Source organism: Eriocheir sinensis, chromosome 44, assembly GCF_024679095.1.
Source record: "Eriocheir sinensis breed Jianghai 21 chromosome 44, ASM2467909v1, whole genome shotgun sequence".
Taxonomy (NCBI): Eukaryota; Metazoa; Arthropoda; class Malacostraca; order Decapoda; family Varunidae; genus Eriocheir; species Eriocheir sinensis.
In genome coordinates this window covers 992,005-1,004,504 of record NC_066552.1, presented here as the reverse complement: position 1 = coordinate 1,004,504, position 12,500 = coordinate 992,005, and the positions used below count along the sequence as shown (strand labels likewise).

The following is a 12,500-nucleotide window of genomic DNA, read 5'->3' as shown; positions in this document are numbered from 1 at the left end:
AGAGAGAGAGAGAGAGAGAGAGAGAGAGAGAGAGAGAGAGAGAGAGAGAGAGAGAGAGAGAGAGAGAACAAGCCAGTGGAGCGTGCAAGGATGAAAAATATGAGAGAATGACGTAAAGAGAGAGAGAGAGAGAGAGAGAGAGAGAGAGAGAGAGAGAGAGAGAGAGAGAGAGAGAGAGAGAGAGAGATGACTTGGGAATGAGTCAGTATATGTAAGTATGAGTGTGTGTGTGTGTGTGTGTGTGTGTGTGTGTGTGTGTGTGCACCAAAGTTCTAACCAAGGATTCTGTGTGGTTGGTTGTTGTAATGGGGAGGAGGGGGAGGAGGAGGAGGAGGAGGAGGAGGAGGAGGAGGAGGGAAGGAGTCATTCCCTGAAGACATGAATATTAAAATGAAACACACACACACACACACACACACACACACACACACACACACACACACACACACAGCTGATAAGTTTATGACATCGTTATATAAATGCGTGTGTGTGTGTGTGTGTGTGTGTGTGTGTGTTTATCCAGCTGAGAGAGAGAGAGAGAGAGAGAGAGAGAGAGAGAGAGAGAGAGAGAGAGAGAGAGAGAGAGAGAGAGAGAGAGAGAGAGAGAGAGAGAGAGAGAGAGAGAAGAGAAAGGGTGGAGAGACTGAAGAGGAAGGAATGGAGGAAGATTTTAAAGGGCAAAGGGAGAGAGAGAGTAAAGGGAGGGAAGGGAGAGGAAGGGAGAGTGGGAGTAGAAACTGAAGGTCTGGAGGGAGAAGAGAGAGAGAGAGAGAGAGAGAGAGAGAGAGAGAGAGAGAGAGAGAGAGAGAGAGAGAGAGAGAGAGAGAGAGAGAGAGAGAGAGAGAGAGAGAGAGAGAGAGAGATGAGAGAAAAAGTAGAAGGGAGGAGATAGGAGGGTAGAGGAAGAATGGAAGGAGGAATAGATGGAGGAAAAGAAAAGAAAAGGGAGAAAGAAAGGGAGGTAAGGAAGAGGGAAGAGAAAGGAGAGGTTAGGAGGGAGAGGAGAGAAAGGGGAGGGAAGGAAAGGAAAGGGAAGGGAAGAGAAAAGGGAGGTAAGGTAAGATAAGGTAAGGTAAGGTAAGGGAAAGGGGGGAGGGGAAGAAGGGGGAGGGGAGGAAAAGATGAGAAAGAGGGGAGAGAAAGAAGGGGTTAGGAAGGGGGGGGGTGAAGTAGAATAGGGAGGGGAGAGAAAGGGGGAGGGGGAGGGATGGGAAGGAGAGTTATCGATGGGGTGAGTCACGATTTTGTGTGTGCGTGTGCGTGTGTGTGTGTGTGTGTGTGTGTGTGTGTGTGTATCTTCCGGTTTGAATACCACCACCACCATCACCTTTTGCCTTCGTCACCAGTTAAAAATATCACCTCCAAAAGTCACTACCATCATCATCACCATTCCTTATACTACTACTACTACTACTACTACCACTACTACTACCACTACTACTACTACTACCACCTCTACTACTACTACCACTACTACTACTACTACTACTACTACTACTACTACCACTACCACTACTACTACTACTACTACTATTACTACTATTACAACCTACTATGAATCCCAGTTTTCTTCCAATTCATATTCATATTATTATCATCATTATTATCATTTCTATTCCACTAGGAAAACAAATCCCTTCCAGCACCTCTCTCTCTCTCTCTCTATCTATCTATCTATCTCTATCTCTCGAGTTTTACTTTCACCTAAGAAGTATTTTCCTTCTTCCCTCTTCCTCATCCGCCATATGTTACTCTCTCTCTCTCTCTCTCTCTTCCCATATGTTACCAAAAAATTTTGAAGGTCTCATTTAGTGATTTCTCTCTTCTCTCTCTCTCTCTCTCACTTTGACGCTCAATCGGCCTTAACCTGAGCTAATGGAGTGTGAGAGAGAGAGAGAGAGAGAGAGAGAGAGAGAGAGAGAGAGAGAGAGAGAGAGAGAGAGAGAGAGAGAGAGAGAGAGAGAGAGAGAGAATGGGGGGAGAGGATAAAGAGAGAAGGGGGGGAGAGGATAGAGGAAATGAACGGGAGAAGGAAAAAATAGAGAGAGAGAGAGAGAGAGAGAGAGAGAGAGAGAGAGAGAGAGAGAGAGAGAGAGAGAGAGAGAGAGAGAGAGAGAGAGAGAGAGAGAGAGAGAGAGAGAGAGAGAGAGAGAGAGAGAGAGAGAGAGAGAGAGAGAGAGAGAGAGAGAGAGAGAGAGAGAGAGAGAGAGAGAGAGAGAGAGAGAGAGAGAGAGTGTATAGAGTAACTTTACAGTAATCGGACACAGGAAGAGAACACACACACACACACACACACACACACACACACACACACACACACACACACCTTATAATCAACCAATCACCCACAATCTCATAAGAAAAGTTAGCGAGTAACCCACAATTTAAATCAATGAAAAAAATATTACTATTACTACTACTACTACTAACCTAACCTTACTTAACCTTACCTTACCTACCCTTGCCTTACCTAACCTAACCTTACCTAACCTAACCTTACTTAACCTAACCTTACTTAATCTTACCTTACCTAACCTAACCTTACTTAACCTTACCTTACCTACCCTTGCCTTGCCTTACCTTACCTAACCTAACCTAACCTGACCTGACCTAACCTAACCTTACCTAACCTAACCTTACTTAACCTAACCTTACTTAATCTTACCTTACCTAACCTAACCTAACCCGACCTGACCTAACCTTACCTTACTTAACCTTACCTAACCTAACCTAACCTAACCAGCCCATTTTCTCTTACATACCTGTCTATCTAATTAAGCTACCTGCATGTATAGAACAATTAAGAACTGAAAAATGGATGTAAATAAATAAACAATAAAAATAAACACAATAAATAAGTGAAATAAATACAATAGATTCTAAAACCCTTTCTCTATGCACTTAAAACATTCTATTCTTCTTATGGCATTTATATTTTCACTCTTAATAGTTACTGAATAATACAATGCTAAGAAGAAAACCTTAATTGAATCTCTAAATAATAATAATAAAAAGAAAGTCAATTGAATCTCTAAATAATAATAATAAGAAGAAGTCAAATGAATCTCTAAATAATAATAACACAAAAAATCAATTATATCTCTCAAACATTTACTTCCATCTTATTTCAATCATGTATGCAATTAAACACTGATAAGGTCAATTAACTTTTCTCTAATCAATCAATTCATCTATTCATCTGTATATTCCTCTCTCTCTCTCTCTCTCTCTCTCTCTCTCTCTCTCTCTGTATCTATCTATCTATTTATCTATCAATTTATTACTAACACAGACTTCTCTCCACCTCCACCTCCACCTCCTCCTTCCTCTCCCCCTCCCCCCTTTCCTCCAGCAAGCAAAGGGAGGAAAGACAGGGAGGAAGGGAGGAGGAAGAAGGGTACAAAGGGAAGAGGAAGGGAAGGCTGAGAGAGAGAGAGAGAGAGAGAGAGAGAGAGAGAGAGAGAGAGAGAGAGAGAGAGAGAGAGACAGAGAGAGAGAGAGAGAATCATCAAGATTTATGTATACATCACACACACACTCTCTCTCTCTCTCTCTCTACTAGACCAGGTAAACTCATTATGGGCCAACACATTTTTTTGACCTCCTCCTCCTCCTCCTCCTCTTCTTCTTCCTAATCCTCCCCCTCCTCCTCCTCCTCCTCCAGCAGGTAAAACAATGCCTACAACAAAAGGAATTGTAACAAACAAACAAAGAAAGTTAATATATCATGTGTAATTTCCTCTCTCTCTCTCTCTCTCTACCTGTTCAGATTTCCAGGTGTGTGTGTGTGTGAGAGAGAGAGAGAGAGAGAGAGAGAGAGAGAGAGAGAGAGAGAGAGAGAGAGAGAGAGAGAGAGAGAGAGAGAGAGAGAGAGAGAGAGAGAGAGAGAGAGAGAGAGAGAGAGAGAGAGAGAGAGAGAGAGAGAGAGAGAGAGAGAGAGAGAGAGAGAGAGAGAGAGAGAGAGAGAGAGAGAGAGAGAGAGAGAGAGAGAGAGAGAGAGAGAGAGAGAGAGAGAGAGAGAGAGAGAGAGAGAGAGAGAGAGAGAGAGAGAGAGAGAGAGAGAGAGAGAGAGAGAGAGAGAGAGAGAGAGAGAGAGAGAGAGAGAGAGAGAGAGAGAGAGAGATGAGAGAGAGAGAGAGAGAGAGAGAGAGAGAGAGAGAGAGAGAGAGAGAGAGAGAGAGAGAGAGAGAGAGAGAGAGAGAGGGGGGAGCTAACAGTATACAAATGGTTCTTGGTTTGGGTAAGTAAGGAGAGAAGGAAGGAGGAGGAGCAGGAGTAGGAGGAGGTGGAAAGGGATACAAGGTAGGCATGAGGAAAGGGTTAAGTGAACCAACCTATAGGAAAGAGGAGGAGGAGGAGAAAGGATCGAGTTCCCTCCCTCCCCCTTTTAACATATGATCTGAAGCCCCTCTCCATATCTCTCTCTCTCTCTCTCTCTCTCTCTCTCTCTCTCTCTCTCACACAAAAGGAAGTTATGTGCAATATTCAACAGTTCAATGAAAAGGTGTTCTAAAAATTAAGATACAACATTTACCAGAAATAATAATAATAATAATAATAATAATAATAATAATAATAATAATAATAATAATAATAATAATAATAATAATAATCTCGTCTTAATTAGCATCACCTGTCTAGAGAAATAGTTGTAGTAGTAGTAGTAGGTAGTAGTGGTAGTAGCAGTGGTGGTAGTAGTAGTAGTAGTAGTAGTAGTAGTAGTAGTAGTAGTAGTAGTTTCTTGAGTACAATATATTTTTTTTTCTATCTCTCAATCTAGACTAGCAATAATAACAAGAATTGGCTATGTGTTTTAGTTGTGAAAGTGTCTATATACCCCCCCCCCCCTCTCTCTCTCTCTCTCTCTCTCTCTGAAGCCATGTGTGAAGGTTACCTCCTGTTCGTCATCCCACAAATCACGATCAACCCGTCATTCCTTCCTCCTTTCCTCTCTTTGCGCTGTCACATTCACTCTCAAACCATCACAATCACTTCTTCCGAGGGCCTTGAGGAACACACACACACACACACACACACACATAGGGAGGGGTGGGCTGCGAGGACACACTATGAAGCTGAAAAAGGGAACATGTCTGGAGGATAAAAAAGAAGTCCAGTTTTCCATGCATAAGTGTGGAGGAGACTGTGGAGGTGGGGAGTGTCCAGCAAATGAAGGAGAGATTGGACAAATATAAACAAGGAGACGGGACTATGCAAGCTTAGCCCAGGCCCTTTAAATCACAAATACGTAAATACACACACACACACACACACACACACACGTATATTTACTGTGTGGGTAGGATTGGTTCGTTAGTTAGTTAGTTTGTTATTTTTTTCTGTTTTGTCATGTTCTCCCTCGTCACTATCGTCGCTCGCTTGCTTGACGAGCCTTGGCGAACACTCACACTCACTCATATTCACTGGGTAGGATTGGTTTGTTAGTGAGGTAGTTTGTTAGTTTGCTCTGTTTTGTCATGTTCTACTTCATCATTATCATCATTCACCTTCTTGACGAGCCTTGACAGACACACACTCACTCATATTCACTGGACAGGATTGGTTTGTTAGTTAGTTAGTTTAGTTTGTTAGTTTCTTCTGTTTTTTCATGTTCTCCCTCGTCACTATCATCACTCCCATACTTGACGAACCTTGGCAAACACACACACACACACACACACACACACACACACACACACACACTCACTCTGACATTCATATTCACCTCCCCCTATAGTGAATCTGCAAACAGGCCTAACCTATCCCAAAAACCCTATTCTTACTGTTTAGCTTATTCCCATGACCTAAAAACATTCTTAAGTCCAGTAAATAAATTCTAACACACACTCATGCAGTAACACTCCCTGAAAAAAATAAAATATGCATACAAAATTACTTGCATGAATTAATACAGCCCAGCAAGTTCTCCTTTAATGTTATCTATAAAGGTTCTTAAAAATTGTTACTCCGAGCGAAATGACGTAAAAGGTTAGCAGTTTTGCCACACATCAACTTATATAAACAAGGGCACAGTCCCACGGCACATATATTTCTGGTTACAAAAACGTCGCTAAGTCTTTAAATGTCAATCCAAAACACTGCTTTTTATCTCTTATTCTAGTTTTTAAGTATATTCATTATTATTCTGTTATTAAACACTGAGATGAACGTAAGCTACCATGTGTTTTTCGTCCATTTAGAACCAACGTCACCTTGTGGAAGTTCCTTAAGTATATAACTATCCAATACACTCCTTTTCATTTCTTATCATTTATCTTATTATTATTATTATTATTATTATTATTATTATTATTATTATTATTATTAACACTGAAATGAATGTGAGCTAACACGTGTTTCTCCCTCCATTCAAAACCAACAGCACCTAGTATAAGTTCTTTAAGTATACCTACGCACCTATCCAATACACTTCTTTTTATTTATCTTATTCAGTATCATCATCATTCTATTATTAAACACTGAAATGAATGTGGGGTACCATGTATTGCTCCCTCCATTTAAAACCAATTCCATCTGATCAAGTTCCTTTCTTTACCGATCTTGTGTTACTTGGAGTTTTGACTTTTGATATCCTACTTTTTTTGCTTTTGTGGTGCAGTGACGTAGCAGATTTTTCTCTATCTCTATTTGACAGTGGATTTTTTTCTGTATCTTACTTTTTTTTGCTTTTGAGGAGCAGTGACGTAGCAGATTTTTTCGATATCTTTGTTCGACAGCGGATGTTTTTTCTACATATATATTTTTTTCCGTCCTTGAGTTGTCTTTGGTGTAAAAAAATATATATAAAAAAGTTCCTCACATTCCTGGCCTATACCTACATATATACATACATACCTACATGCAAAGAAATATACATACACACACACACACATACATTTTTCCCTCATCACACCAAAAACTCGATACATATTAGTGTGTGTGTATGTGTGTGAAGACTGAATGTGTGTATATTTCTATTTTGGTATGTGAATTAACAGGATTTTAATTTGTTTTGCCGTTTTGCTATCCCAGTGACGACAATGTGGATGAGGCGGATAGGTGGAGTGTGTGTGTGTGTGTGTGTGTGTGTGTGTGTGTGTGTGTGTGTGTAGGAGTGCAATACCTTCCTCTTTCACACCTAGCAAGGGAGGAAGACAAGGGACGGGGCAGAGAGGAATAATTACTCCTGACTAATGACAATATTATGTAGAAGGGGAGGCGAAAGAGAGGGAAGAGGGGGAGAGGTGAGGAGGAAGGGAACAAATGGTTTCTGTTTAGAGTTACAACAATATGTAGTAAAATATAACATAATAGTATACGTATTATCTTTATTTATTATTAAGCTCGGTATAATACACGTAGAGCTGCAGGAGTTAAATAACGCAATAACACCACCAACAAAGACAGATAATTATTAAAGAAAGAAGAGTAAGAGAAGAAAATAAGATAATGATACATAGCCCTTTTTCAAGCCAAAGATATTCATGAAATGCAAATGTGCTGATAAAGGAGGAGGAAAAAGAAGAGATAAAAGAAAGACAAGAAAGAGGAGGAGAAATTAAGATAAATGGTATATTCCCTACTCAAGCCAAAGATATCAATGTAATACAAATGTACTGATAAATGAGGAGGAGGAGGAGAAAGACAGAAATGAAAGAGAGACAAGAAAAGTAGAGGAAAATAAGATAAATGGTATATAGTCCCTTCTCATGCCAAATATATTCATGGATTCAAAGCTGAACATGATAAATGGAGATAGGTGACGGCCCCTAGCAGTGCAGCTCACTTCCTGTACATCATGACTAGTTAAATACACACTCTTGTATGAGGTACATATATATCTATTATAAGCTAAGTAAATCTAACCTAACCTAAACTAACACAAACATGAATAGTAAGGTAACTAATTTGACCTAACCTAACATAACTATGCTAAATCTAACCTAACCTGTAACCTACTAAGAAAACGCAAAAAAATGAAATATATCCGTAACTTCATCATTTTGCAATACAGATACCACAGATAGATAGATAGATATGCCTGTTCTAGCCTACCCTAACCTAACTTTATACTAAAGCTAACCAAACCTAACTTAACGCCCTGTTAAGAAAATGTAATAAATTGAAATATATCCCTAACTTCATCATTTGGCAGTACAGATAGATAGATAGACAGATATGCCTGCTCTAGCCTGCCTTAACCTAACCTATACTAAATCTAACCTGACCTAACTTAACCTGACCTGTGCCCTGCTAAGAAAATGCAATAAACTGAAATATATCCGTAACTTCATCATTTTGCAATACAGATAGATAGATAGATATGCCTGCTATAACCTAACTTTATACTAAATCTAACCTAACCTAACTTAACCTGACCTGTGCCCTGCTAAGAAAATGCAATAAACTGAAATATATCCGTAACTTCATCATTTTGCAATACAGATAGACAGATAGATATGCCTGCTGTAACCTAACTTTATACTAAATCTAACCTAACCTAACTTAACCTGACCCGTGCCCTGCTAGGAAAATGTGATAAATTGAAATATATCCCAAACTTAATCATTTTGCAATACAGATAGATAGATTGATAGAGACTGATGGATAGATATGCCTGCTTCCCTCCCTGCCTCTTCTAGCTTACCTCCTTCCCTGTCTGCCTATTCAAGCCTGCCTCCCTTCCTGCCCTAGCCTTCCTCCCTCCCTACCTCCTTCAGCCTGCCTCGCTCCCTGCCTGGTCTAGTCTCCCTCCCTACCCTTCTCTAATCTTCCTCCCTGCTTGCCTGTTCTAACTCCCCTCCCTGTATGCTCTGATCTGCCTCCCTGCCTGGTCTAGTCTCCCTCCCTACCCTTCTCTAATCTTCCTCCCTGCTTGGCTGTTCTAACTTCCCTCCCTACATCCTCTGACCTGCCTCCCTGCCTGTAACCTGAAGCCTGCCATAATGCCCTTGCCTAGCCTGCCTGCCCGCCCCCCCCCCCCCTTCTTCCTTAGCAGGGCACCGGGGGTAGAATATGAGGTCAATGACTTGGGCAGGGAGGGTGAGGGGGGAGAAGGGAGGAGAAGGGAAGAGGAAGGAGGAAAAATAAATAAGGGAATAAGAAATGGATAGAGGAATAAGAAATGGAGATGATAAAAGAGGAAAGGAGAAGAGAAGGAAAAAACAGAACGAGAGAAAGAAAGAACAGGATAATGAAGCAAATAAACCCCAAAACTGAGAGAAGACGAACAAGGGAATAAGAATATGGGAATAAGAAAATGAGGAAGAGGAGAAAACACGATAAAAAAGGGGAAAACAAGAAACGGAGGAACGAAACACAGAAAGAAAAAATGGAACCAGAAAAGAAACAGATAAACCCCAAAACAGAAAGAAGACGAAAAAACAAGGAAATAAGATGGAAATAATAAAAAAAAGAGGAAGAGGAAAAAACACGGAAAAAAATGAACGAAACACAGGGAGGATAAAAAACGGAACCAGAAAACGGTGACCCAAAACGGTTTCCCAGTACAGGGAAAACAAAAACACGGGAAAAACAAATAAAAAACACAAAATAAAAACGACAACAAAGAAGGACATGACCACCACCACCACCACCACACAATGGCCCCATCTCACCTTCGCTTCCCGGCCATATTAGCAGCAGCAGGTACAGGATCGCGCCGCCCCATAGTCCCATGTTTATAGGCACTCGTAAATCCCTTAGGCTGGAACATATAGTCCGGTATTTACACTAAAGAAAGACTAAAACGGCCCCGTCCCTCCTCTTTGTCTCCACCATCATCACAAACTGTCAGGCTCAGGCTCGTGACGTCACACCTCGCCTGTGACGTCACGAGTAGGGTGAACCGCGCACTGTTGCCAGATGCCTATTCGAAGACACATGAGTCCAAGGATGCCACGTTATCGTACTCACCACACTGGATTTTCCTATTTCTAACGCATAACGATCATAAAACCCTCTATAATTAACGTTTTTAGCAATAACTAGATATGGGTATCATTAGTTTTATGGGTGCGATGGTTTTTGGTCTGAAATAGGCGAATATGAGCTGAGTACGACAATCTGGCAACATTGCGTAAGACTGACGGAGAAAAAAAAGAGATACAGATGAGGAAGGCAATTAAGAGAGAAAAGATTAGAGGAATTGCAAGACCAAGACGAATAGACAACAGGACAATACCTCCGACACCATTACATGATCACTATTAAAATTTGCCTGCTAGCCTGCCTGCTTGCTGTCGCCTGCCTGCTCTGTTTTGTCTCCTCTTTTATTATTTCCATTTCTTGTCCTCTTATGTTTGTTACTATTTGTGTTTTTCATCTCCTTGCTCTCCACGAGCCATCACCTCTACTCTCCCCTTGCCTGTCCTCGTATTTTTACCCCTCCAGCATTAGATTTATTAGTTTCAGCGCCCCAAAACTGTCTTAGCCACACTAATAACTATATTCAGTTAAATTTAGTGTTGAAACCGTAACGTATCGGTGTTTTTTGGTTAATTTTTGGGTCAGAAACCTAAAAATATGATTTGGTAAGTGCGCTCATCTGGTAACGTTGCTCCAGACCTAAGTACCCCAACGATGCTAGATTGTCGTACTCATGAGCTTATAAAGATTTTAGTCAGATAGTGTATGATAGTGAGGGAAGATGAGTAGTGTAACGCCATTAAAAAGTAATGTGTGAATAAGCAGAAGAAAGGAGCAAGAGGGAGAGATCCTACGAAGCGATACAAAGCGATACAGATCAAAAGAAGAAGAGAAAGAAAAAGCACATTGCAATCATATTTCTCTTACTCAAAACTATTGCACCCACGCTAATAACTTTCTTCAACCAAACTTATTGTTAGATGTTTGATCAGTGATATATTTGACATGGATGGAAAGGATAAACTGAAGGTCCTGAAGCTGTTTTGATTCTCGCATGTTGCAGTAATTATTGTACATCTAAGAACGCTGAACTAACTCTTGAATGAAAATGAACTTCAGAATTACTGCTTGACGATCATGTTGACAAGGAAGAAGAGTCTGGAAAGAAAGACAGAAACAGCGGACGGCATTCACCTTAGAAAAGACAAGAAAGAAATAAAACATGGGAGGCCGTTGCAAAGGCTATCTCCCGGGCCATGTAATCATATATATTTTTACTCACTGTACATATTTAGTTTATTGTACGCATCATTTCGTTTCAAAGTATTTTTCTTATTATTATGCTGCTACTTTATATGACTTTGAGGACTGTTATATTAGGGAATTGATATCCAAAACCTTCGGCTAGAGCGTTTGGCAATGCCTTCTGGACCCAAAGTTCATTCATTCCCATGGCCTTTGAGTTATTTCCCGGAATTTATAGAGAATCGAGGACAATTACTTATATAACTGCGACTAACGTTCGTTCTACATGCCAACCTAACTATAATACACAAAGAAACTCCCTTATTGAAATATATAACCCGTATAGCATACCTAATTGTTAAAGATGGCCATACTATATCAAAGTTACACTATACATCATTCCTCGTCAAATAGAAATGGGTGTAATACTAAAATAAACCCAGATAACGCTATTTTTCAGGGTGGGAAAGTCGGCATGACCCGTTTTCTATGTTCTTTGTGTGGGCAATGTGTCCCCATGATGCTGATAAATGGATGGAGCGGCCTCACTAAGCCTCTACGTCACGCCTCACCACGCACACAACACAAATACGAGGCAACAACACACGCCAACACCCCGAACACTTGATATATTCCTGGCACATCAATCAATAGAGCATCACGTATTCATTCTTTGTTCCTCCTCCATTGTTAGAATGTCCCTGAACTGCGCAGCGGAATATGTCCTTCCGGGAAATACCAGGGGCAGGAGGTTCTACTTTTACATGAGTGCCTCTGAGGACTTTGAAGATAACGTGTCCTCTTGCAAAGCTCAATTACGTTAGCCATTATCTCGTTTTGCAGTTCATTTTATCCGGCTATAGTCCGTACTCAAAGATGGTAATACGTTCTTTGTTAAACTATGGAATAACGTAGTCGAGAATAACTTGTTTGGGATGACATTCACTTCCCTGATAAAAAGCGTTCTCTTGCAAAGCTCAATTACGTTAGCCATTATCTCATTTTGCAGTTCATTTTATCCGGCTATAGTTCGTACTCAAAGATATGGTAATACGTTCTTTGTTAAACTATGGAATAACGTAATGAGAATTATTTGTTTGGCATGACATTAACTATCCTCCTTATGTGTTACTTTTTGCAACAATTAATATGGGACCAGGAGGTTCTATTTTTACATGAGTGCCTTGGAGGACTTTGAAGATGTGTGTCCTCTTGCAAAGCTCAATTACCTTAGCCATTATCTCACTTTGCAGTTATAGTTCGTACTCAACATCTTGCAAAACTCAATTATCTTAGCCATTATCTCGTTTTGCAGTTCATTTTATCCGGTTATAGTTCGTACTCAAAGATGGAAATACGTTCTTTGTTAAACTATGGAATAAAGTAAT

General features: G+C 40.4%; 1 protein-coding gene across 4 annotated transcripts in view; it reads right to left on the bottom strand.

Moving 5' to 3' along the window:
* The window catches only part of LOC126980258 (disintegrin and metalloproteinase domain-containing protein 10-like), a 52,311-nt gene extending 42,484 nt beyond the window's left edge, over nucleotides 1-9,827 (bottom strand). For 2 of the 4 annotated variants that reach the window (XM_050829942.1, XM_050829941.1), the window contains exon 1: nucleotides 9,618-9,826. In XM_050829942.1, the coding sequence (XP_050685899.1) occupies nucleotides 9,618-9,678 (61 nt within the window). In that variant the 5' untranslated portion in view covers nucleotides 9,679-9,826. Of the gene's footprint in view, nucleotides 1-9,617 lie in introns of all 4 variants that reach the window. The other 2 variants (XM_050829943.1, XM_050829944.1) reach the window with 2 other exon arrangements.
* Between the last annotated feature and the right edge of the window lie 2,673 nt (nucleotides 9,828-12,500).